This window comes from Tasmannia lanceolata, unplaced genomic scaffold, assembly GCF_043159265.1.
Source record: "Tasmannia lanceolata isolate RefF3 unplaced genomic scaffold, GAP_Taslan_0.1 ptg000012l, whole genome shotgun sequence".
In the NCBI taxonomy this organism is placed as follows: domain Eukaryota; kingdom Viridiplantae; phylum Streptophyta; class Magnoliopsida; order Canellales; family Winteraceae; genus Tasmannia; species Tasmannia lanceolata.
In genome coordinates this window covers 49856547-49883841 of record NW_027518689.1, presented here as the reverse complement: position 1 = coordinate 49883841, position 27295 = coordinate 49856547, and the positions used below count along the sequence as shown (strand labels likewise).

General features: G+C 38.2%; 2 protein-coding genes across 4 annotated transcripts; one reads left to right on the top strand and one right to left on the bottom strand.

The window, feature by feature from the left end:
• Positions 1-20326, bottom strand: LOC143888415 (KRR1 family protein). Of its 3 annotated transcripts, XR_013254588.1 has the most exons (5): positions 20183-20326; positions 17717-19662; positions 980-1134; positions 294-471; positions 1-150 (listed from the first exon to the last, which is right to left on the bottom strand). XR_013254588.1 is itself a non-coding variant. In XM_077392821.1 (3 exons), exon 2 carries the CDS (start codon positions 19630-19632, stop codon positions 17752-17754), a length of 1881 nt encoding a protein of 626 aa, XP_077248936.1. In that variant the 5' UTR covers positions 19633-19662; positions 20183-20326; the 3' UTR covers positions 734-1134; positions 17717-17751. The 3 variants fall into 3 exon arrangements, 1 of the variants encoding a protein (XP_077248936.1); XR_013254587.1 differs by lacking the exon at positions 1-150 and having other exon boundaries at positions 249-471; XM_077392821.1 differs by lacking the exons at positions 1-150; positions 294-471 and having other exon boundaries at positions 734-1134.
• Positions 16617-17027, top strand: LOC143888916 (uncharacterized). Its single transcript, XM_077393297.1, has one exon. The coding sequence runs from the start codon at positions 16617-16619 to the stop codon at positions 17025-17027; it is 411 nt and encodes a 136-aa protein (XP_077249412.1).
• Positions 20327-27295: the final 6969 nt, after the last annotated feature.

Sequence of the window (27295 nt, the reverse complement as noted above, 5' to 3'; positions counted from 1 at the left end):
CACAATAACAATGAAGTTGGTTTTCTACTTCTTTCCCATTCTCTTGTTTCTCAATAGGGTTATTTGGTCAATATAAAACACAAAACAGCTTTAAAATTTGAATAACTATATGCATGTGTATCTATATCCGCTTCCCATGTAAAACCTAACCTGGTAACATGTCCAAAGCAGCCTATGGTCATATGATATTAGTCCAATCAATCATAAAAGATAAATAAAATGATGTATCTATGGTGGTAGATGCACAATTTAAATTATATAAATTAGAATATATAAAATGAGGAATGTATTACCTCATAGCTTGTTCAACATACGATTACTCATCCACAAAGAAAAAAGCCTAAACATTCCCCTTGGTGCATCATGAAAAGGCCTTATTGTTGAAGCCATCAGTGAATCTTCGATGCAGAATTTGATCAGGGTGCTTTCACTTAGGGCCTATATGGTCACTCCACCCATCACAAGATCCCGCTAATGAACATGTGAAATAAAGGTATTTTAATGACATAACAGGACATCCTTTTTGGATTTGTGATTTTACACAAAATGCATTGTAAGATAACAAAACTACTATGAATAAGACCACAATATAGGAGAAAAAGATTAATGTTTTTCCTTAATACCGTATAACTGGGGTCCCTACATGGCATAGAAAAGAAGATAAAAAGATGTAGCGCCCTTTGTCACATGGGATGCCAATAGCAGCAGATCACTAATCAATTTTCATAATAGATAGCAGGAAGTAGAAAATTTGAAAACAAAAAAGCGTCTTCCCTTCTAAAAATGGATTTTCTTGTAGTTTAACTAGAATTACAGTACTTAACTTACAAGAAAGGAAAAGTGGCTTGTTCCACTAACCAAAAATTTGTAACACTTGGGCACCGCCAGCTCTCTTTCAAAAAGAAAAGTTCACATATTTTTGCTATTTCTCATGATGATATAATTCATTTAGAATCATACAAAGAGTTCAACTCCATACCTTAATGGTGGGATCTTGGACACCAGTGGATCTCCTGTTCCATCAATAAGACAAGGGAGGCATATAAGATTTAGTTCTTTCTTCGACTGCAATGGTATGAATATTATGATGCCATGGCAACCCAAGGAGTAAACAAGAAACTTCATCCACTTTGCCTGTAAATTTAAACCAACATTAGTGACAATGTTCTTATTTTTATTGATTTTGTAATATCAGTTGGAAAAAAAGAGAGCTTACGAAAATTTTCCAGACTAAGATATTTAAAAAGCTGAATTCAATTTGATATTGTTGAACATATCTGATTTTTGCAGACATAACCATTAAAAAGAAAAAAAATCGAAATAAGGAATATGATCAAATTTGTGACTACTCATGTAAGAGACAAACCAAGAGTCTTTTTTTTAATGGTGAGACAAACCAAGAGTCAATAATATGCTCATAAGTTTTGCCGCCCCAGTAAAACAATTGTTTGATAAAGCACCACATACTTTAAAAAAAAAAAAATCAGAAAACGCATATGAAGAAAATTTGTATTTGGAGAGAAATTTATTTATTGCTGAAATTCACATGAGTGGAGGAGAAATTTGAAGCTTGATTTGCAAGCTCTTTCTTCTTCATCAACTACACCCTGTGTTCATGCAAGGATGACTATGAAGCTAATGATCTTGTGTCCCAACACAAGACACATTACCTGAACCATTTCAATGAGGAAATCTTCAAAGAAGAAAGCTGAATGCAAGAATTGAAGGGAAATGGAGCCGTGATGCAAATAGTAGGTCCAATAAGAGGAATATTTGCCCTTTAGTATTTTTTTACATGTTTTTAGTTTTCCGTGTTATTTAGTTTATAAGATTTTATTTTCCATGGAATTTTATTTCCATTGCCTATATATAGGCTACATGTATTAGGGATTTTAAGTTTTGGATGATTAATTGAATTGATTGGCTTCTCCCCTCTAGAGGTTTTCTTCTTCTTCCTCTTTCTCCTCTATTCTTCCTCTTCTACTTCTTCCCTACTGATGAGCACATTTATGTGTGAATCTTAAGTAGTTAGGCATGAATATTTTTATATTTAGAGCGGTACAACTTAGGTATTTTCCTTGTTTTTGGAGTTTCAGGTTGTTTCTGGGATTTTCACAGAAAAGAGAGCTAAAGGGAAGCAATTTCAAGGAAAATCAAAGCTTGGAAAGTTCTTGGATAAATTGGTTAAGTGAGAAGTTCAATCAATGGCCGAGATCAAGTGAAGATACGATCTCATCCGAAAATCAAACGGGCGATCCAATTGGCAGGATGTGAAGAATGCAAGCTTTGGATCGAAATCGATATCAACACACTCTTATCACCTGTTAAATTTTTGCAAATCTACGGATTAAGAGGGAGATCAAGGGCTGATTTGGATGATCACACCTTTGGATGGCCAAAATCATATCACGATTGGAAGTTCAAGCGCCGGATCGAATATTGCTAGTGGTACCCGTACCTCTATCTCCATCTCAACTTGATACGTTTCAGCCCAATAAATTTGGACAGTTTAGATCATTCAATTAAGATGATTTGGAGCAGCCAAATTGCTACATTACAACCCATAGTTTGAACGTTTCAGATTACCTATGAAGTTGATTTGGGAATACAACTTATTTACTGTGGCTTATCAAATGGAGGGCCAGGATCATTTCTTGGAACGAGTTGAGCACAGCCTACTTACTTTGGAATATCACAGCCAGATAGAAACTGAGAATGGAATCCAAAATTTAGCTATATCTTTTGTGATAGGAATGGCCCAATAATTGCTATGATTTAGGAAGGTGAAAGCCGATTGAGAGGAGGGTGATGTTGTGCGAAAATAATGGGAACAGCCCATTTATGTTACAGCCCACACATTGGACGGTCAAGATCATCTATGGAAACAACAGCCGTTTGGAACTCAGAAGTAAAGGGGATCGAATTTGATATTTGCACCCCTCAATCTTGGCCGAATCCCTTACTATCTTGGCCGAATTTCCCCCCCATATATATGGGCGTTTTTAAAAATTGGGTTGAGAGAAAAAGGGGACGCAAATTGGTATTTGTACACCCAACTTTTATTATATTTTGTAACCGAGAAGCAAAGGGGACAGAATTTGGTATTTTTCCACCCAAACCAAATCCCACATATCCAAAAACGTCTTCCCCCTTGATTATTGGCGTTTTTTCCCCCTATTTATTAGGAATAAAAACGTGTGGCATTATTTTGTGAGATCTTCCCTCCCTATTTGGTGTAATCTCTCACTCCATCTCAACCGTACATCACTAATCTAGTAGTGGTTAGGATCATTCAAGAAGGAGAGACGATAATTTTCAATTATGATGGGGACTCTTGAAGAGATAGCAAGATGAGAAAATATAGGAGTTGTGGGATAAGTAAAGAGGGAATCGGTTTCTCTCTTTTGTGTTCTCTCTCTTCCCATCACTCGATCTTAGCCATTCATCTTATAGGGAAAAGTGATCCATGGCTGAAAATTCAAAAAAGAAAAAAAAAGTGATCGAATTTTGAAAAAAAAATATAAAAAGGGGAAGAGAGGATCGAATTGGGGATGCTGGGATTTCCTCTGATTTCTCTCTCTCCCTTTTTACTCTTGGAGTTGAGAAGTTAAAAAAAGAAAAGAAAAGAAGAAGAGAGTTGTGTCAATCAATTGAAAGAGGCGGAGAGGAGCGTCGAACAAAGAAAGAAGAAGAATGAAAGCTCTACTTATTCTAGCTTGTACTTGGACAATTCAATTTTGGAAAAAAAAGGGGAAATATTCTTATTCTTTTAACTTGTTTACTCTTGTTTTAGTTAATTGATTATGTTATTGTCATATTTGTTTGGTTTTCAATTAATCAAGAGTAACTAAATTTCATCTTAGGGTTTAGATGAAGCCTTAAGGGTGGATGGAATTTATTAGTTTGTGTGATCTAACGGTCTAGATTCAATTTTGTTAATATAATTTTAATATACAAGGGGTTGTAAATTCGAATTATAGATCATATATGCCATTGATTATCTCTTGTATGATCATTGATGAGGATTTAGCAAGTATTGTATAGATATTAAAATTTTTTTGTGTATTTGATTGAACACTCATGAGAAATGACATCCGTTGATCTCATCTCTCATTGATCAGATTGATCATCCATACAATTCAATCTGATTCAAGACTGTGATCGAACCGAATCCGTATATACAAACTAATAATTTTTATCTAACCTATGATGGATTCTAACCCTAAGACTTTTATTAATTTGAATTCTAAGTCTTTTTCTTGAGTAGCCTTTTGATTTGAATTTTAGGCAACATTCTAGTAGTTTGACAACTTGCACCTAGATAGTTCTTTAAGTTTTTCATTAAATTAAATAATTATTGTGTTAGATTAGTGACTAAATTAGTGGTTAAAATTCTCAATCAAATCAGTCATTTAATTTATTTTATTAAAAAAAATTTAGTAGTTAAAGTGCATGAATAGGTTTCCCTTAGATTTAGTGAAGTTGTTTCTGTTAATTGAGAAATTGTTAGACTAGTAAATTGGCTTTAAATCAATCATCTAGATTAGATAATCAGTAGATAATTAGTAGTAATATTTGGATACTTGTTCACTTTGCCTAAGTTAAGAGGTTTAATAACTCTTCCCCGAGTTCGACCCGTTTCTGCACACAATCCGTGCACTTGCGGTTAATAAGATCAATAATAAGTTTTTGGCTCGAGCCAAAAAGGCTAAAAGTCAAGACTGGATAAAAAAAACTTTTCTTTTTTTCCACCATTTCATTCCACGTTTTTCTTAACCATGTAAAAGTCTAAAGTCTAATCTCGTCTCCTAACCAAGACTTAAGTAAACAAGATTACACATTGGATCAACTTATAGGTAAAAAGTGCTCTCTTTGATTTTAAATTCCCAAATTAAAATATAGTCCAGTTTCCTTCCGTAAAAAAAAAAAATTTTAAAAAAAATTTGGAATGTGGAAAGAAAGGATGGAATCATGTGACTATCCATATTTTTAGCAAATTTCCGCAATAAGGTCTTTTGTAGATTAGACGGCATACTTGGATCTATCTTATAGGGACAATAGTGTGAAAAATATTGAAATGGTTACTTGACTAAGATATATGATAGTTTCACCACTTAGAATGGGATGATAAAAGCTAAGTATGGGGGTATCCTAGGGATTTCATTCTCTAGTAAAATGTCAAGGCATTGGAATTGTTATATTCTATTTTATTCCGTAGTTAGACTTTGCATTTAAGTTAAAAGAATTTTGTGTGTATATTCACTATAAACACTCACGAGACACAACTCGTCCATTAGGGTAACCTAGGGATTTAAAGGCTTGTTGCACGTGCTAAGTGCAATCGTGATTCCTACGAAAGTGAGTTAGGATTTCTTTTACTTGTTTTTAATTTTAGCTTATTTCCTTTTTGTTTGCTTGACGACAAGCAAAGCTTAAGTGTGGGAGAATCTGATGAGCACATTTATGTGTGAATCTTAGGTAGTTAGGCATGCATATTTTTATATTTAGAGCGGTACTACTTGGGTATTTTCCTTGTTTTTGGTGTTTCAGGTTGTTTATGGGATTTACACAGAAAAGAGAGCTAAAGAGGAAAATCAAAGCTTAGAAAGTTCTAGGATAAATTGGTTAAGTGAGAAGTTCAATCAATGGCCGAGATCAAGTGAGGATACGATCTAATCCGAAAATCAAACGGGCGATCCAATTGGCCGGATGTGAAGATTGCAAGCTTTGGATCGAAATCGATATCAACACACTCTTATCTCTAGTGAAATTTTCGCAAATCTACGGGTTAAGAGGGAGATCAAGGGCTGATTTGGATGATCACACCTTTGGATGGCCAAGATCATATCACGATTAGAAGTTCAAGCGCCGGATCGAATATTGCTAGTGGTACCTCTATCTCCATCTCAACCTGATACGTTTCAGCCCAATAAATTTGGACAGTTCAGATCATTCAATTAAGATGATTTGGAGCAGCCAAATTGCTACATTACAACCCATAGTTTGAACGGTTCAGATTACCTATGAAGTTGATTTGGGAATACAACTTATTTACTGTGGCTTATCAAATGAAGGGTCAGGATCATTTCTTGGAACGAGTTGAGCACAGCCTACTTACTTTGGAATATCACAGCTAGATACAATTGAGAATGGAATCCAAAATTTAGCTACATCTTCTGTGATAGGGATGGCCCACTAATTGTTATGATTTAGGAAGGTGAAAACCGATTGAGACGAGGGTGATGTTGAGCGAAAATAATGGGAACAACAAATTTATGTTACAGCCCACACATTGGACGGTCAAGATCATCTATGGAAACAACAGCCATTTGGAACTGAGAAGTAAAGGGGATCGAATTTGATATTTGCACCTCTCAATCTTGGCCGAATTTTCCCCCATATATGGGCGTTTTTAACAATTGGAGTTGAGAGAAAAAGAGGATACAAATTGGTATTTGTACACCCAACTTTTACTATATTTTGTAACCGAGAAGCAAAGGAGACGGCATTTGGTATTTTTCCACCCAAACCAAATCCCACATATCCAAAAACGTCCTTCCCCTTGATTATTAGCGTTTTGTTTTCCTATTTATTAGGAATAAAAATGTGTGGCATTATTTTGTGAGATCTTCCCTCCCTATTTGGTGTAATCTCTCACTCCATCTCAACCTTACATCACTAATCTAGTGGTTAGGATCATTCAAGAAGGAGAGATGATAATTTTCAATTATGATTGGGACTCTTGAAGAGATAGCAAGATGCGAAAATATAGGAGTTGTGCGATAAGTAAAGAGAGAATCGGTTTCTCTCTTTTGTGTTCTCTCTCTTCCCTATCACTCGATCTTAGCCATTCATCTTATAGCGAAAAGTGATCCATGGCTGACAATACAAGAAAGAAAAAAAAAGTGATTGAATTTTGAAAAAAAATATAAAAAGGGGAAGAGAGGATCGAATTGGGGATGCTGGGATTTCCTTTGATTTCTCTCTCTCCCTTTTTACTCTTGGAGTTGAGAAGTTAAAAAAAAGAAGAAGAAGAAGAAGAGAGTTGTGTCAATCAATTGAAAGAGGCGGAGAGGAGCGTCGAGCAAAGAAAGAAGAAGAATGAAAGCTCTACTTATTCTAACTTGTACTTGGACAATTCAATTTTGGAAAAAAAGGGGAAATATTCTTATTCTTTTAACTTGTTTACTCTTGCTTTAGTTAATTGATTATGTTATTGTCATATTTGTTTGGTTTTCAATTAATCATGAGTAACTAAATTCCATCTTAGGGTTTAGATGAAGCCTTAAGGGTGGATTGAATTTATTAGTTTGTGTGATCTAATGGTCTAGATTCAATTTTGTTAATATAATTTTAATATACAAGGGGTTGTAAATTCGAATTATAGATCATATATGCCATTGATTATCTCTTGTACATGTGATCATTGATGAGGATTTAGCAAGCTTTGTATAGATATTAAAAATTGTTTGTGTATTTGATTGAACACTCATGAAACATGACATCCGTTGATCTCATCTCTCATTGACTGGATTGATCATCTATACAATTCAATCTAATTCAAGATTGTGATCGAACCGAATCCGTATATACAAACTAATAATTTTTATCTAACCTATGGTGGATTCTAACCCTAAGATTTGAATTCTAAGTCTTTTTCTTGAGTAGCCTTTTTATTTGAATTTTAGGCAACATTCTAGTAGTTTGACAACTTTGCACCTAGATAGTTCTTTAAGTTTTTCATTAAATTAAATAATTATTGTATTAGAATAGTGACTAAATTAGTGGTTAAAATTCTCAATCAAATCAGTCCTTTGATTTATTTTATTTAAAAAAATTTAGTAGTTACATTGCTTGAATAGGTTTCCCTTAGATTAGTGAAGTTGTTTCTGTTAATTGAGAAATTGTTAGACTAGTAAATTGGCTTTAAATCAATCATCTAGATTAGATAATCAGTAGATAATTAGTAGTAATATTTGGATACTTGTTCACTTTGCCTAAGTTAAAAGGTTTAATAGCTCTTCCCTGAGTTCGACCCGTTTCTGCACACGATCCGTGCACTTGAGGTTAATAAGATCGATAACACCTACTCTTCTCTTCTACTTCTAAATCTTCACTTCTTCTCCTCTTCTTCTATTCTTCCCTCTCTTCGTCTACTCCTTTTCTCCCCTTTCTTCTATTTCTGTTCCTACTTCTACATCAAATTTGGTATCAGAGCAAAAGATCCAAGCGTTTTACGACAAAAGTCTACGTTTTCACTGCGAAAAGTCAAAGCGAAGGATCCAAGCATGCTATCGATTTCCGGCAAGACAAAGCAAAGTAGGCCTCGGATCAGCCTCTTGAAATCGCAGGTAGCAACCCAAAAACTCTCACAAGATTAAGTTGCAGAAAATCCGAAGGATCCAAGACATACGAGTTTCTCGCAAGAATAAGCTACAGAAAATCTGAAGATCCATCCAAAGATATCTGTGCAAGCAATCCAGCTCATAAGTCCTCTTTTATCTTCACTCTCTTGCCCCTTCGTAAACCCTAACCCCAAAGAATCCCATAACCTCCAAATCTGCACCCGAGAATCATCTCAAACATGGGTATTTTGCAACCCACAAACCTACCTTGAAACCTAGTTCTTGTCATAAACGAAACCAACCCAAAATCTGCAGAAAAACCCCCATCTGTTCTCTCTTTGTTTTCAGCCCCAAGCATTCAACTGATAAGTCCAAACCCTTTCCAACTGATAGGCCCAATAAGAGGCATATTTGCCCATTAGTATTTATTTACATGTTTTTAGTTTTCCATGTTATCTAGTTTCTAGGATTTTATTTTCCATGAAATTTTATTTCCATTGCCTATATATAAGCCACATGTATTAGGGATTTTAAGTTTTGGATGATTAATTGAATGGATTGGCTTCTCCCCTCTCTTCTCTTCGTCTTCTCTTTTCTTTTTTTGCTCTTTCTCCTCTATTCTTCCTCTTCTACTTCTCCCCTATATCTTCTCTTCTACTTCTAAATTTTCACTTCTCATTTTCTTCTATTCTTCCCTCTCTTCTCTTTGTCTATTCCTTTTCTCCCCTTTCTTTTATTTCTCTTCCTAGTCCTACATCAAGCCAATTGTGGAAGATTGCAAGCAGTTGGTGGATTTCATCAAATCCAACCAAGGATCATCAAGCAAGTTCAGCCAATGAAGAAGATCAGGAGAATAAGCAAAGATATGTCCTCAAGCAGATCAATTCGATCACTGATCGAATTTCTCTCTCTGCAACTTGCAATTACATGGAGCATCCTGACAGGAAACATCATTCCTGCATTGTTCAATCGAAGACCTGATCATGCGAAGTTTGCTGGAAATCTCGAATGGAGCATGCTGAAATCTCAAGCCACCTATGAAGCACGGGTACGGGTACGACACGACACGGGTACGTGGGTACGTGATTTGCCAAAAAAACCGGGTGCGGGTACGTTCGGGTACGCCGAATATAATAATATATTTTAATATTTTATTATATATTTATAAAAATTAAAAAAAAAAAATTGTAGAGCAATCAAATAACAATAACATCACCAAAATGAAAAATTCTAATATTACTCTTCATTTCTTAAGTGATTAAGTTCCATATTTCATAACATGAGGCATCAATACATCATTCATTAGAAAAAAAAGTCTGTCACCAATGTGTTGACCAGTGCCTGACAAGATGAATAATTTTTAGAGACCAAATTATGAGATTTTTTTTACCGGACTTTTGGGATTTAATAATGTTTGGACAAAATAGATTTTATGAATTTTTAAAATTTGAAAAATACCTCACCGTTTGGAAGTTAAGAAAGTTAAAATTTTGACCCGACCCTTTTTCTTTGAATTTTGTACTAGAACTGGAGAGTTGACTTTTTTCCTTTTAGATTTGGGTGTTGAAACTATTTTTAATAAATCCAAAAGGGGGGTATTCCGTTATTAACATGTAAATCTTAAGTAAATGGACAATAAAATAGTAAAGACATTTACTTAAATGGAAATACCGAGTACAGGAAAGTAGAGAGAAGTACGGGAGAGGAAAGAGAAGCAGCAGGAAGAAGCAGGACGTGTCGGGTACGCGTGGTGCGCACCCGACACGCAACACTAGTTTTTTTTTTTAAAAAAAAAGGGGGTACGTACCCCGGACGTACCCGGGGCATACCCGGACGTACCCGGGGCGTACCCGCACCCCATACGTGTCGGGTGCGGGTGCGGGAGCCCCGGGAGAGTACCCGTGCTTCCTAGCAAGCCACTAGTTAGATTTCCCTTCACCAAAGAAGATTTGATCTGTGCTGGTAAAAGCTTCTCTCATGTTAGCTGCATGTAAATGATTCTTTTTGAACGATTGGTAAGTCGATCCAGCGCTCTGAAATGTCCATCAGCTTACTCCAGGTTGATGTTCTATTGGATCTAGCAAGAATCGACTTTAAATCTGCAAGTGTTTGAGAAATTGCATTAATGAGGAATGGCAAAATGGACAAGGAATAAAACCGAATTCTGCTCAGAATTTGTATTTTCTCAACATAATATTCTAGTTATACGTGAGTCCTTACGTTTCCTCTGTGGCAGCTGATTTTCTCATTGGAACTTCTGCAGAGTTCCATCACCATACTCAGAACTCTTTTTTTTAAGAAACTCAACTCCTCGGAACCTGTTAGTTGGTGTAATATGAATCTGCTGAATATTGCAATTCAAGCCTTTCAACATTACTGAGATTGCATCCAATTTAAAGCCCCTATCTTTCAGAAAGCGTGAATTTAAAGTCTTCCCGTTGCTGGAACTGGAACCGGTTAGGCCTACCAAAAAGTAACTCATGAAGACGATTTAAATATACACTGGCTTTGAAAGAAGCTTTTAGTTTGCAAATATGAGGCTCGACCAAGTTCGTTTGTTCAAGCTTAACAGGGTTCGGTTAATCGTGTTGTTCTGACATTAGCTTGCTTGTTGTTTACTGAGATTCTAATTGAGGACATCCCATGCACTAATCAAAATGGGAAAACATGATGCTTTAGGACCTTATGACTCATGGTTTTCACTTTGGAAATCACTTGAAGAGAATCCTCTCCTAGCCAACTAAGAGGCACTGTTTTAATGAACTTTTGAGAAGGGAAAAAGAGATAAGAGTCGCTCCAAAACAGTTCACTATAGAACCGGTTTTTTTTTTGGGAATATTGCTCTGTCGGGCATTTAAGCAGTTGATACTTGTTCAGGTCGAATTGAACTCCATAAAAAAGTTCCGGTTTATCCGTGAGTTGTTTTAAATTTCATGATCGTGAGCTGGTAAAAGGAATGTTCTAAACCCAGATTTTGAGTATGGGCTTGAATAATGTTTTTTGTCTTCTATTTTCATGCTACTAGCCTTGATAGTTTCACTATATCAGAGAATCTAAAGCTTGGTCTTTAGCACCAGTCCTAACATTTTACGCTCAAGGATATCTGATCTAGTTGGTATTACATTCAGAGCTTAAACGAAAGCTTTGATGTTAAGCAGTTCCAAACCATCTCAATATTAATTGAAAAAATCTGAACTTTGAAGGACATATACTAGCCATTCCAATTTGGAGTGTACTGGTTTTTGTGAAGTTTTGGATCAGCCAGAAAAGGGAATCAGCTAACATGTTTACACATAGATTTGACAGTGTTCTGCTGTTATAGAAATTATATGTGGTTGCTCCTTTAATTGTCCTTCCCAAATTCAGCACATGCACATCCATCCCCTCGATATCAAAGCTTCCAACAAATTTACCATGCAAATTCATACTGCATCAAAAGTGGTATCAGAGCGACCTCACAGGATTTCTTAACCTTGTGGATCCAGGAGGTTTATTTTGCAGGGTGTTTGACACAAATTTGAGCTTGGTTATTAAGCACCAATCAATCCTCGGTGATTATTGATATTGGCTTAAGCATCATCCCTAATGGTGTTTTAAACACTAATCAATCCTCTCGAGAGACCTTTCGTCAAAGGTTCTGAGATTAGAGAGAGGGTCGTGAGAGATGGATGAGAGAGTGAGAGGGTGAGAGAACAGTAAGAGATGGGGAGAGTGGGAGAGAGAGAGTCATGAGAGAGCAGAAGAGAAAGAGAGTCGTGTGAGAGGGAAAAGAGAGAGTCGTGTGAGAGAGGGAGTGGGAAGAGAGAGGGAGGGAGAGAAGGAGAGGGAAGGGGAGAGAGAGAGTCGTGGAGTGCTCACAGGGTCGGCCCTGGACTACCCACACAGGAGGGAAAGCCATGGATTCTCCACGGGGCGTCATGGACTGCCCACAGGGTACTGTGGACTGCCATGCAAGAGGGCAAGTCATGGAGTCTCCACGGGGGAGAGCATCAACTCCCCACGTAAGAGAGAATAGACTCCCCACGGGGTTGGCTGTGGACTACCCACAGGGAGAGAAACTCATGGATGCCACGGAGCGTCGTGGACTACCCATGCAGGGGGGTACTGGACACTCCACGGAGGAGAGCGTGGACTGAGCATGGACTGCCCAAAAGGTAGGCCCCTACCCACGTGGGAGGGCAAGTTGTGGACATTGTACGGGGCGTTGTGAACTGCCCACGGGGAACAGTGTGGATTGCCCAAGGGGTCGACCATGGACTGCCCACACGAGAGGGCAAGCCGTGGACTCTGCTTTCCGGAGTTCACGCCTCCCCCGTGACTGCCCACGGAGAGTCCACGACTCTCTCTCTCTCTCTCTCTCTCTCTCTCTCTCTCTCTCTCTCTCTCTCTCTCTCTCTCTCTCTCTCTCTCCAGCTGCGGCTCCATCTCTCATGGTTCTCTCTCATCCTCCCACTCACGGCCCTCTCTATACTCACTCTCCCTCGCTCTCATGCCACCCGATTAGGGGTGTTCATTCGGTTATAACCGAATCGAATTAACCGAAACAAACTACCCGAACACATTTCGATTACCTATTCTAACGAACCAAAACCGAATTCTCTCAAAACCGAAAAACGAATTCAGTTATTCGGTTATTTCTGCTAAAACCGAATAATGAACACCCATACAAAAAACTCTCTGTGATCCTCTCCTCTCTCTCGTTAGTCTCATGCGAAGTTGATACTTGCAACTGTGGGTTTTGACGTTTTGTTGTCATTTAGTCACTTCATACTATAGTCTATACAGACAGGCCCCACACATAAAATTATAAAAATAATTTACACCCCTTGTATAGGATAATTAGCACCCACATCTCTACTTCAGTTGCTTTGTTAAACCGAATTTTTTTAACGAAAACTGAAACCGAAACTGAAAAACCGAAATATGTAAATTGTAGAACCGAAACTGAACCGATACACTGCATAACTGAACCGAAATAACCGACCGAATTCGGTTATAACCGAATAATGAACAGCCTTACACCCAATTTGGCAGATAAGCAATAAAAATTTAAATAAAAAAATCGAGTAGAATGCAGTTTTTTCTTCTTCTTTTTTGTAGGGGGGGGGGGGGGGGGGGGGGGCATAAGGAGAATCCACAGCTTTCCCTCGTAGGGATTCCACGATCTCCTCCTATTTTGGTAATTGAATAAAAAATATAAATAACAAAGTACAATAAAATAAAATAATAACCATTTGTTTTTATTTTTTGGTGATGGGCAGGGCTTGTTCTTCGATAGCAAGAGCGTATCTTTAGGTATTCTCTCCCCAAATTTGCGAAAATCCCCCGTCGACTAAAAAGTCATAAGTGGAAGACAAGGGGCCCTAATTGCTTAAATCGGACTCACCTTTTTCCAACTCCTACCATGGCCTAAAGTCAATCAAGGCTAGACTCCTTAAATATTTGACTTTGAGTAAGACACATCCGAAATTCCTTTATAAAGTAAATCAAAAATTAAAATTTCCTTTCAGGGCGCTGCCATGGAAAACAAGGTTGTGATAGTAAAACCTGCTATGTACACGATCTACCATTGCATCTTTGTGGGCATAAAAAAAAAATTGTCTGCGTTAAATTACAGAATCGAGGAACGAGAAACACGCTACGAAACCCCTCATCTTCACTACACCGATCATTAAAATCAAAGGATTCAAGAAAGTTGTACGACTTTTAATAATTACAATTTCGTTCTAATTTGTCTCTGAATTTTTTTATTTCAATTTCGCAGAATTTGTGTCAACAATTATATCAGTGTGTGAGGGGAGGAGAGGGAGGGGGTTGTTGTTGTTACTCGGTCATGACTAGAGATTTCGGAAATGAAGAAGAAAGGTTTTCTCCCCTAAGAAGTTATACATACAGCGACAACACTATCTTGGAGTTTTCCACCCTATTTCTGCTCTACTTTCTCTTGGATTTCCTTATTTATTCCTTATAGTCCAGATATGTGCTTGTACTTGTGATTGCATCCCGTCATCGACTCAACCCACTTCGGATTTGAGTTCAGTTTTCGAGCTTTTACACTATGCATTGAAGTTAAATTTGGGCTGTCTCCTCAGCAGTTGAGTCCACCTCAGCTTTCATTCCAACCTCTTGCAAGAACTCAACAATGAGAATGCTCGTTCATGTATATCTATATCTATATAGATATACATGCGTAACATATATATATATATATATATATATAGAGAGAGAGAGAGAGAGGGATGAACAGAAAGAAAAGATGTATATCCAGCCCCCTATTTTCTAAAGGATGTGATCCAGCCCTATCCTCTAAAGGATGTGTAATTTGTTCGTCAACCCAAAAAGGTGTAATGAATTAAAGCAACATACAGTCTGATTTTGTTATAAGTAGTTGACGGAAGTGTATTCATCCAGAGGTGTGATGGAAGGATTGAACCTGTAACCTATCACTGGGGATGCTATTATAGCGAGATATAGTGACATAAAATTAGCAACCAGGATTGATGACATCAGGCTGTTTGAAAGCATACCTGAAGAATGAGTTTTAACTTTGAAGCTGAAGAACTGTAACTAGTCAAAAATTTCAAGGTGGAGAGAAAACATAGATACATAAATTGTTTTCTTCAACTGATATCGATGCTATCGAGGTTTGAAAGCATACATGGAGTGGAGAGTAAATTTTAAATTTGAAGGTGAAGATCTGTAACAAGTCATAAATTTCTAGGCATTGAGATGAGGAGACTTCTTAAATACATTGATTTCTCTGGATTTAACAAAATGAAAATTAGGAGGAAAAAGATTATGGTACCCCTATTATGCCTTGGATTTAACAAAATGAATGTTTGGAGGAAAAAGTTTGTGGTTCCCCTAGACAAGAACCATTGCTTGTTGAGGAATGCAAGATTCAGAAGATTATTTAGATGATGCCAAGAATTAACAAAATGAGAGTTAGGTGGAAAAAGATTGCGGTTTCCCTAGAAAAGTGCCATTGTTTGTCGAGGAATGCAAGAATCAGAAGATTATTTAAATGATGCCAAGAATTACAATGGTAATAGGAGGAGACTCCCGCTGAAGGTTTGTTCTCCGAATTATCTGTAGTGACAGCATGCAAGGAGGTTTTCCTGAGAGATTGTTTTGAGAGAAGAGGTCCCAATGTGGTCTGGTCCCCGGGTTTCATAAGGAATTTCTTTGACAGAGAGCTTCAGGCAAATTGAGAGGCTGTTGCAAATTTTGGATAGTTCTTACATAAAGATGGATGGTGTTGACAAACGGGTTTGGATCTGGAATTCACCATGGGTATTCACGGTCAAATCGTTCTATCATCATCTTGTGCCTTTTCCTGCATCTTCCAAAGTGGTTAGAGTTTGGTCCATCCAGGTGCCGCCTAGAGTTTGCTTCTTTGGGTGGGGTGCCCTCATCAACCTAGTTCAGACTATTGACTTCTTGCGCAAGAGAGGAATGTTGATCATAGGCCACCGTGCTCTATGCATAGAGGCCAGGGAATTGGTAGACCATATCTTCATCCATTGTGGGGTGGCTAGGGAGGTTTGGAGCCTCATGCTAAAAAGATTTGGCATTTCTTGGGTCTTCCCCTCTAAAGCACAAAGAAGTCTTGCAGGCGTGGACGGCGACCCCGTGGAAGAAGAAAGGAAAAGTTTTGTGGATTGCTTCTAATGCAGTAGGGCCAATAAGCAGCAGATTTGCCCATTAAAAGTTTTAGGATTTTTATTTCCATGTCTAGGAATTTTATTTCCTTGTCATTTATTTTCTAGGATTATTATTTCCACAATTTAGTTTTTAAGGTTTTTATTTATCATGGAATTTTTACTTTCATTGCCTATATATAGGCCACATGTATTAGAGATTTTCAGATTTTGATGATGAATTAATGAATTGAGAAGAGAGATCTTCTCCTTCTTCCCTTCTTCTTCCCCTCTTGTTCTTCTTCTCTTATTCTTATTCCCCTTCTTCTCTTTATTACTCTATCTTCGATCTTTCCCCTCCCGAACATGTTTCTCTGATGGCTATCTTGTGGGTTCCTTGGAAGGAAAGGAATGAAAGAATTTTTTATGGACGTTCAAAAATTCCACTTTTCTTTATTGTGAAGTGTCGCCATTGTCATCTCTTGTGTGAGGGTCCTTCCACCCTTCAAGTTTATTTCTGTTTTTGACCTTTGGAAAGGATGGCAAGATATCTGTGTAAGTTCTGAGCGGCACCCTAAGATCTGTCTGGCATGGGAACCTCCCCTTGTAGGCTTTTTTAGACTTAACTTTGATGGTTCGAGTTTTGGAAATCCCGGGCCGGCATGTTTCCCTCGTGGGGGGAGTTGTGTTAAGGGATCACGAAGGGTTGGTGATTTGGGCTTTCGCGGGCCCCATTGGCATTGCCAATGCTGATGAGGCGGAGGTAAGAGCTGTTCATCAAGGCATAAAGTTATTAGTGGGAGGTCGATGGAATAACATAGTGGTAGAGGGCGACTCCGATAGTGTAGTAAGATGGCTTAGTAAGCCGCTTGGTTGGCCTTGGGGATTTGATCATCTATTCAATGAGATCCGTGATTTGGTGGGGGCTATGGAAATCTCTTTCCGACATGTGAAGAGGTCGGCCAATGAGGTTGCAGACAGGCTTGCCAGGGTTTGGGTTTCCTTGGAGGAACTGGAGATTTACGATGAGTTACCCCCTTGAGTGCCTATTGCTTTCTCACTCTTTTCTGTCTCTTTATCTTCAGTATTCTTGTTGTCCCGTCTCTTGTATTGTTCTTGTTGTATGACCACCCCGGTCCCTTTTTATTTATAAATGATATAAACAAAAAACAAAAAAACTGGGAGGCTCAAATAAAGGAAACTTATAGAACTTTTGAAAGCCAATATGAATGACCTGATAATATATGAAAAATGCATTTACGTTTGGAGATGACGATAGGGGTGGGGCACACATTGACCAACGAAGGTTCAGCATAAATCAACAATTTCTAATAAGAAATACTTCCTCAGGAAATCCTTATGTTTCTTGGTCAAACATAGCCTATTCATGATTCATTGCAAAGCATGAAAAGACAAGCAATTCAATAATCATGCAGCCTTCAAATTAATCAAAAGCATCAAGAACAAGATTTTTTTTCTTTTTGAATGGTAGCATTAAGAACACTTGTCACCACACAAAGGTGTAAATATTCTTTCAGGAAATCATTCTTGTTACATGTCTCACTGTGTAAATATTTTTTCAGGAAATCATTCTTGTTACACATCTCACTAATGATAGCACATAGAAGAAAATGAACCATACAGATGACTAAAAATTTATGAATTGTGTTACTGACAAAATAAGTGTGAGATCAAAAGTTTAAATAGCATCTGATTCGACTAGAGAGTTACCTCCTTGCATGACTCTGCCAAGTCCATCGCTGAAATCAGTGGTTTTTCTGAATTTTAGACTTAGGAGGGATCTTTCCATATGCCATGAGCCTCGACTGAGATAGTTTAAGTTCAGCTTGCCGGCGTCTTTTCCTACTTCGCCTAGACACATCGTCATTCGATTCCCCTAATTCTGATTTTTCTTTATCCGTGAAAACTGGAATGGAGGATGTTGCCTGACCATCGTGCTTTGATCTGTGCTTCTTAAAGACCTTCTGGCCATTTGATTTCCCTCCTTGAAGAAGCAACTTACTCTTCATTTTCTGGTGGTATCTCGTTAGGTTGGGTACCTTCCATTCATTTTGTCTATAAGGAGCAAGCTTTTTCAAAGAAACATATTGACTCAAATCCTTGTCATCTGTCATTAAAAGCTCCACAGCATTCAAACCATATCTGTTAGGCTGAACTGATGTGTACTTGAACCGTGTCTTAAGGTCTCCTATTGTATCTTCATAGTCCAACTTATAATACTCCTCCAATTCTTGATCAAGTGCAAGCTTTTCCCGAAGAGAAATTTTACGCTTCCTTTTTCTTTTACCACCTTCATCTCGTTCTTCTTCGGCGCGGTTATTCAAGAGCTCGCCATCTAAGCTCTCACCCTTACGCTTTAGTATCTTCTCCCTTGCCGCTAAGAACCCATCGCCGGATGCATGCACATTCCAATCTTTGGGAAGCCCTAGCAACTCGTCCTCTTTGTCAAAATCAGGCTTTTCTAGATCACCATCATCACCATCACTTTGAAAACCAGGATCTGCATCCTTAGCACCATAGTAATCCTCGTCAAATGTCTCTTTCATCTTCCTATCATATTCCTCAGGGTCAAAATCCTCGTCCAAATCATCCTCATTCAATGCACAAGCCCTACCCTCCCCTATTCCTGCAATAGCCCGTATCTTCTCGAGCTTCTCCATGATCTCCTTCTTCTTCACATTCTTCAAGTGCTTCAATTCCTCCTTCCTCTCAAATTCCGCTTGAGCCATCCTCTCCTCCTTGCTCTTCCTTTGCACTTTTCGCGCATTTGTTTTCTTTCGAATAGACCCATCGATAAAACGAGCATGACCCAAAACCCGGTCCCCAGCGCCTTCCTCGTACCGGTAATTATACTCTGTCTCATATTTATCTTGCTTTTCTAACTCATCCTCGTCCTCATCAATTCCGTATAGATCTTCACGAAAAGGCTTTTGCTCCTTATCAACCCACATCTTGTTCTGAAGAAAACTCTTCAAAAACATTTCACTCTCACTCAAATTACCATCCTCGCCAAAATACTCATCCAACCGCTTTTGGATTTCAACATTCTCCTCTTCCTCCTCATCTCCCTTGACCCTCTTCTTCTCCATAAGCAAATCACCCTCATCCCCCTTAAAAGCCTCTCCAGCTGCATTCAAGAAAGCTTGCCTAAGCTCCTCTTGTTCATCTGCATAGCTCTTTAACCGTGATTTTGACTCATTTTCAAATTCCGGTCCCTCTTCTATCAATTGTTTCGCAACAACATCTTTTAAATACATAGGTTTGTCCTTTGCCGCTTTTGTCTTATCTCCATCTTCATCTTCATCTTCCTCTTCTTCATTATCCGAATCGAAGAGCTTTGTGTCCTGATTGATTATTGGGTCTTTTTTCTTAACCCTAACGAGCACATCATAGAACTGCAAATCCTTCGTATCCGAATCAAGGAAATCATTGCCAAAATCATCAGATTCGGAAGAACTACCTTCTGAGTCTTGGGCGAGGCCCTTCTTCTTGAGGTCCTCCAACCTCTGCAGATCCTCTCTCTTCTTGTTATGCTCGAAACGCCGAGCGAATTCCTTGTTGATTTCGATCTTGGAAATGTCCTCATCTTCATCGGAACCGGTTCCCTCGAACAAATTCCGCCCCATTTGTCAAAAGAAAGGATCGAATTCAAAACCCTACAAATCGTCCGAGAATTTGACAGGGTGAGTTTCAGAGATTTAATTGACTAACATAACAAATACAGCATTAGGAAAAAACACTACATTAGAAAGTACAAAACCGGAAAAAAAAAAATAGATACAGAAATGCAAAATCATGGATGGAAAAGGAAAAGAAAGGAAAATGATAAGAAAACAGCAGCAGTGTGCGTTCAGTTGTTAGGAAACAGAAAAGAAAATAGCAAGAAACAAAATGGCCCAGCAAATCAACCAAAAATGGCAATTGAAATCGACAACAAAATACACTTATTCTCAAGAGAAAATGCTCATTAAATCAACAACAGATTGCCCATATATTCAGCAACAAAATGGCCTTAAAAAGACACTAAAAATTACCCATGAAATAGACACCAATATGGGCATGGAATCCAACAGATTGCCCATGAAATTGACAGCAAAATCAAGGTCTAGCCCATGAATTGAAGAACATCATAATACTCAAGAAACGCCTAAAAAAATCAGAGCGATGAGGCTTTACCTGAGAAATCGATGAAAATAAGAGCTCGCGTGGGAGATGGTGAGGCAACCGAAAAGCAGGGTTTTCCGATGAGTATAGGCTTTTCTCGGTTGAAAAGGAAGATGTGTTTCGTCTTTGCTTGTGAAATATAAAACGAAGAAGCTTGTGAAGTAGAAAACGAAGAAGGGTAGGGTTTCTTGAGATTTTATATGGTGTAAACTAGGGCTGCAACTCGAGCTGGGTTTTACCCGACCCGCATCGACCCGACCCGAAATAGCCTGGGTTGGGTTCAGGTTTAATGGGTTTCGGGTCGAGCCGGGTTGAGCATTCAAAAGCCCGCATGAATCTCGGGTCGAGCCGGGTTTGAAGGGGCCCGACCCGACCCGAGTTACATAAGTTATAGTGTGTACATTTTTTTCTATTGTTAGTTAAAAGTTAAAAGTAAAAACCCACACACCCACTGTTATTGTATGTGAGTGTAATTTATGCTTCTATGAGTTGAGTTGATTCAAGTGTTTGATTAAGCATTGTTTGATTGTAATTACAACATTGTTTGATTCAAGTGTAATGTGAGTGTAATTACATCATTGTTTGATTCAAGTGTAATGTGAGTGTAATTTCTCCTTCTATGAGTTGAGTTGCCTTGCCAAACAAGAATTTTTCTTAAAAAATTGCGTCAACGTGAAATAACCCGACCCGACCCGACTCGAGATTTATCATGGGTAGGGCCGGGTTTGGGAATCGTGGGTTTTCCGAAAAAAAACCCGACCCGACCCGACCCAAGATATTTCTCGGGTAGGGTTGGGTTCTCCAAAACCCGACCCGAGTTTCAGCCCTAGTGTAAACCTTATACTCTCCTACTCTTCAAAAAAGTAATGTACGGACCACATCTTAGGATGATCCAAACCGTCCATATGATGGGCCACAACGTAAATAGGTTGTGCCCTAGACCTGCCAAACGGGTGGGCCGGGCTGGGTTTCACCCAACCCATACAGGTCCGGATCGTACAACCGGGTTACGGGTCACAATTTGGTGAACCCGGACCCCAAAGGTATGGGCAGGGTGGACCTGCGGGTCACCCGGTTTTTCCTTTTTGCTTTTTTCTTCCCACAGTATAATAGGATGATCCAAATCGTCCATGTGATGGGCCATCACGTAAATAGGTTGAGCCCAAAAATTCATTTCCATACGATGATCCTAGCCCTTTAATCTATGGAGGAATTGCATATTGTTATATATGGAAACCTCTATAGATCAGAGGGCTGAGATCATCATATGGAAATAATTTTTGGGGCACAACCTATTTAAGTTGTGTTCCATCACATGAACAATTTAGATCGTCAGTACAGTATAATATGAAAAATACGGGATTATAAGGGCTTACACCATATAAAATATAAATCATTTGGGTTTTTACAGGCACCCGTGGGTCCAACCGACCCGGCCCAATTTTGACGTGATCTGTATGGGCCGGGTCAAATTTCAAACGGGCCACTAACTAACGATCCAGACCCCATAAACTATGGGCGGGCCGGGTGGACTAGTGGGTCCGTGTCACTTTTTGCTAGGTCTAGTTGTGCCCCAAAAATCAGTTCCATGGTATGATCCTAACCCTCCAATCTAAGCCATTCCCAGAGAAGTCAATCACAGTGGCATGTATATCTATCACAGACGTACCGTGCTAAGAATTATCTATAGTCAATGCATGGATAGGAATGTTTAGAGAAGCCCTCGCATCGATCTCTTGCTGTTTTCTCTTATCTCCCTAGCGGGGAGAAAGGGAAGATGATCTTGATTAGTGGGGCGACAAATGGCAAGAAATTGCCTTAAAAAAGGGGTGCCTTCCCTGATACTTCCTGAGTCCTAGTTTCAGCTTGATAGACTAACTAATTACTTAAACTAAATTGCCAAATCAACCATCACAATCGTTCCTTGTGATTCTAAGGGGCTTAGGATAGGAAGAAGGCTAAGCTCAACTCAAAGATGCTACAGAAGCGCATTCATTGTAACAGCATTTAATGCGCGCATCGAGAGCTCTTTAGTATGAGATCTCTCCGGTTCCAACAGTTTCTCCGTAAGGGTAATAAGGACATTCTTTTGAAGCTGGCCACGCTACTGATTACATAGGAACGAGCAAAGAATCTAGTTTGCCTTGGCGACATTAGAACCTACAGGCAGGGCATTTTCGGGGGGTAGCCCGCTTATAGATCGGATGGTTAGGATCATACTATGGAAAAGATTTTTGGGGCACAACCTATTTAAGTTGTGGCCCATCATATGGACGGTTTGGATCATCCTAATATGTGGTCCATACAGTACTTTTTTGAAAAGTAAGGGACTATAAGGGCTCACACCATATAAAAACTCGGGTTTTGTTTCTCACTCTCGATATCCCGAGATTCCTACCAAATCTGATGGTTGTAGGAGGATCTTGGGATGTGGAGAGTTGTGACATGTAAGCGTTGATGGATGACCTAAAATCAGTTTCCTTTCCATGCAAAATGAAGCAATTGAACACACCCATAATGCTCCGTTTGGTTGCTCAGGGTGGCTCGGAAAATTGTGGAATATTAAGTCAAAAGAAGTCAAACGGGAGGAGACAAGCATTTTGATTTGTCTAGAATTACCTCGGAGAATAGTGAAGTAGTGTTTGCTTGCACGGCATATCTTCGGAAAGTAGGAGAATAAGTAGGGGTGTCATTATCAATATAGGGATAGAGGAAATAGAGAGAGAAAGAGAGAGCATCATTCCCTAGAAAATTCAACCTAAGTTCTTTAGTTTTGGAAGGATTTGCTTTTAGAGGGGACAAGGAATCCACATCATCACACTAGTAATTATTACATGAGAGACATCCAAGAGAATCCAATGCTATTTTAGCAACAAACATGGAATGGCATGGCATGCCAAATCCAAACCAAATTCCGTCTACCAAGCTTTTGTGCAACCAAACGAAGCATAAGGATTCTTGGGTGAGAAAGAGTGTTTGGGAGAATCTTTGGGCTGATTCTAAAGCTAACTCAGTTCTCAAAGTGGATGTCCATCCAAACGTGACACTAGAACCATATGGATTTCCTCATGTTGGTGCACCAAATCAACATCCGATTGCACCCATATAGGTCTCATATGGGACACAAAATTGATCATTATCATTTAATCGTAATGGCAATAGGCCACTTAGATGGAGTCTCTTTAAAATTTGGGTTTTCTATAAGGAAGTCCCCTTGGGTTTTATAATGTAACAAAATCCTATTAACCCTAAAAATTATAACCACGCGCCATGTTTTTTTTTTTTTTTAATTTGAAAATACCCTCCAATTTTATTTATGCAAAAGTTTTAGATTGCAAAAACAAAGGCACCAAGATTATATGTCCATTTTACAAAAAACAATGGCACGATATATTCAAGGGAAAACTGCTAGAAACCCCCTAAATAATGGCATATCTACAAAATCCCCCCAAAATTTTCTTAATTACCAAAAGTGAATTAATAGCTTTTAAGTTTTTCCTTTATCAATTTTACCCTTAGTTGTAGATAACTTTTAGAAATCCGTAAAATCTCTCACTTCATCAGGCAACATTAAATCGTCTAAAAATCTCTTTTATAAATAAAAGGCAACATCTCTCTTGATTTTATGTGGTGAAAGTCGGTGATCCATTGTTTGTCAAAAAGTACTGTACTTGCCACACCATAGGAAGATCCAAACCGTCCATTTGATGGGCACACCGTAGGATGATCCAAACCTTCCGCTTGATGGGCACACTGTAGGATGATCCAAACTGTCCATTTGATGGGGCCACAACGTAAATAGGTTGTGGCCCAAAAATCATTTCCATAGGATAATCCCAACCCTCTGATCTATAGAGGAAATGCATATTATGGAACCTTCTATAGATCGGAGGGTTGCGATCACCCTATGGAAATGATTTTTGAGCCACAATCTATTTACGTTTTTGTGGTTTCGATCATCTATGGCATGGCCTCTAAAGTACTTTTACATCGTGGCCCATCAGATGGATGGTTTGGATCATCCTATGGCGTAGCCCATACATTACTTTTTGAAAAATAATAATGGACTAGACGAGCTTACACCATATAAAATCTCATCAGATCTGATGTTGCCTTAGGCAAATTTTCGAAGGATTTAATGTTGCCTTTCAGTGATGGAGAGATTTTAGGGATTTCTAAGGGTAACATAATGTGGGGTAAAATGGGTAAAAGAAAAAATAAAAAGCTATTTCAGTCGCAAAACTGTTCCAATGGTAATTATGAAAATTTTAAGGGAATCTTATAGATATGTTTCGATCCATGGGGTTTCTAGTGGTTTTCCCTGCATTCAACGTCCATACTATCATAAAAATGTTGGCACGGCCATTATGCAAATGCAAAAAATGAAGATGGTAACTGAAGGTAGAGGCACTATCAAGATTATGTAAAAAGGAGGAGCTTAGTTATTATAATTCTTAAAGTTTAAGAGGATTTTCTTGCAATAGATAGAGAATCTCTCCGGAGGCTTCCTTATAGAAAGCCCTTAAAAGTTCTCTACCATATAATTCACGTGCCACTTTCATCACCTACATCTTCAAACGTCCCCTTCTTTTATTACTCGTAAGCCCATGCAAACTAAATGCATATTAAAAACACAAAAACCGTTCCATGATCTCATTTCTCCCCCCTCTCACCAAACTCTATAAATACCCCACCCTTCGTTGCTCCAATCTTCAATCCAGTCATTTCAAGGACACAACCCAGAGAATAACAAGAGTAATTAAGAAGTGTTTCTACTATGAGGAAACAAATTAATGCAGCAAAGCTCTTGTTCATGGTCCTGGTTGCCACTTGTGCCGCACCGGGCTTGCAGCGGTTCAGGGCCCTTATGTAGATAGCTTGGACCCATGTTGGTTCAAGCTCGAGTCAGTTGCCGGGTGCAGTGATGCAATCCTTGCGCCGTTTTGGTTTGGCCCCGGCCATGAGCTTTCCTTGCAGCCTCAATGTTGTAAGGTTGTCTTAGAAATGAGCAAGACTTCTTGTTGGAACGATATATTCATCAGAACTAAACTTCCCCTTGCGTATGCGAATAAAGTCAAGGAGTATTGTGCTTCCGGTGAAGCACCGGCTCCTATTTCGATCGATTTTGGCAAAGTTCTAGGTCCTGTTCCTAGTAATTAGTAGAATGATCGTATTAGAGCTTTTTTTGGTAGTTTTGATTTGCTTTATGTTGCTTGAATAATGATACTGGAGTGGTGTAGGGGTGTCAATGGAGTTGGACGGTCCAATGGATCCAAATGTTAATGGGCAGGATCTGGACGTAACAGCTGGATCCAAGGCGTGTGCATTGGATTCATATCCTTAGGTCTGAAATTATTTTGGATCGTCTCATATGTAGCCAGAAAATTCGATCTAGCATCCCAGATCTGAGTGGAGGGGCCTAATATATGAAAATACCCTTGATCTATCTTTCGATTCTTTTCATTTATGTCAATTTATGAGTCTATTCATGAGGGGCGGTTTTATAAAAATTAAAAACCCTACTCAAAATGACAAATAATTTTTTATTGGGATTTTTGCCCGTAAGTCCCTGGTTTGCAAAATAATTGGTAAATAGTCCCTAGGAATCCCATAACATCCAAAGAGTCCGTTTTTTTTTTTTTTTTAAATAGTTGCTAAAAAGTCTCTAAAACAAACTAACGCTTATTTACTCAATTAAATTTTATAAAATGCCAATTTTACCCTCCAACCATTAAGTCATTTCTAACCTATTCTTCAAAATTTAAAGTGATATCCTTTCTGCCACTTTTTCCGGCAAAAATTCTGATGATAATCGAAAAGCCAAAAATATTAAAATGCTAAAGTAACCATATTCATATACTTTCCCTCCAAAATGAGAAAAGAGAAAATAAATTTCAAGATATTATTTCTATGAGAGTTATTTTCGAGTTATTTCTACGAAAATTATTTCTATCAGAATTATTTCGAAAAAAATTATTTCTATCTAAAGTTAACTAAGGCCCTGTTTGGATTGCTGTAATTTTGTGGAAAGGTTTGGAAAGGAAAAATATTTGTAAAGTTGCCTACTTTTTTACCCATGAAAAAGTAACTTGAACCACCCCTACTCAATTTTTTTAGAGGGAACTTGAATTAAAAATTATATTCGTCCAAATTAACCATAATGATATTGTTTCCCTCTAAATTGAGTAAAGAAAAAAAAAATCAGAGAGAATAAATATTCCATCAGAAATGTTTTTCCTGCAATCCAAACATGGTCGCGAAAAAAATTGGCAGGGTTATTTTTCTTCCAATCAAAACTGAGCCGAAAGTCAGAAGGCCACCGTAATGTTAAATATTTAGAAGTTTTTAAAGACACTATTTTCGATTATCATCAGAATTCTTGCCGAAAAATTGGCAGTGAAAGGATATCATGTTACGTCTCGAAGAATGAGTTAAAATCAAGTTAATGGTTGGAGAGTAAAATTTGCATTTTATAAATTTTAACTGAGAAAATTAATGTCAGTTTGTTTTAGAGACTTTTTAGCAACTATTTAAAAAAAAAAACAGGACTCTTTGGATATTATGGGATTCTTAGGGACTATTCAACAATTATTTTGCAAACTAGGGACTTATCGGCAAAAATCCCTTTTTTATTTTCCCACTTTTTGTTTTGTTAAAGACTCTCTCTCTCTCTTCCTTACCTTAAACCTAAGCCCTAAATGTGTACAAGGTAAGTAGGACCTAAGACAATTCGATGGATGGTCTAATTCGAAATGGTCGTAATACCAAATGCACTCTGAAAAGGAACCAACCGAAAATGGATCTCAGTGGATGGTGACCAAGGCACATGTGGACAGAATGGACACATATAAACATCCACGTTTATATGCGTCCATTTTGGACATGGTGTGCCCAACACCATGAAGTTCTAGGATGACCCTTTGGTGCTGATTGTTTGGGCACACCCTATCTATGTTAGGACCTATCAAATGAATGCTTTGGATCATCCAAACAGCGGGGGCCCACTGTATTTTTTTAAAAGGAGGAGTAGATAAGCTTATCTAGGGGAGAGACTAGAGACACTTTCCTCATATATATATATATATATATATATATATATATATATATATATATATATATATATAG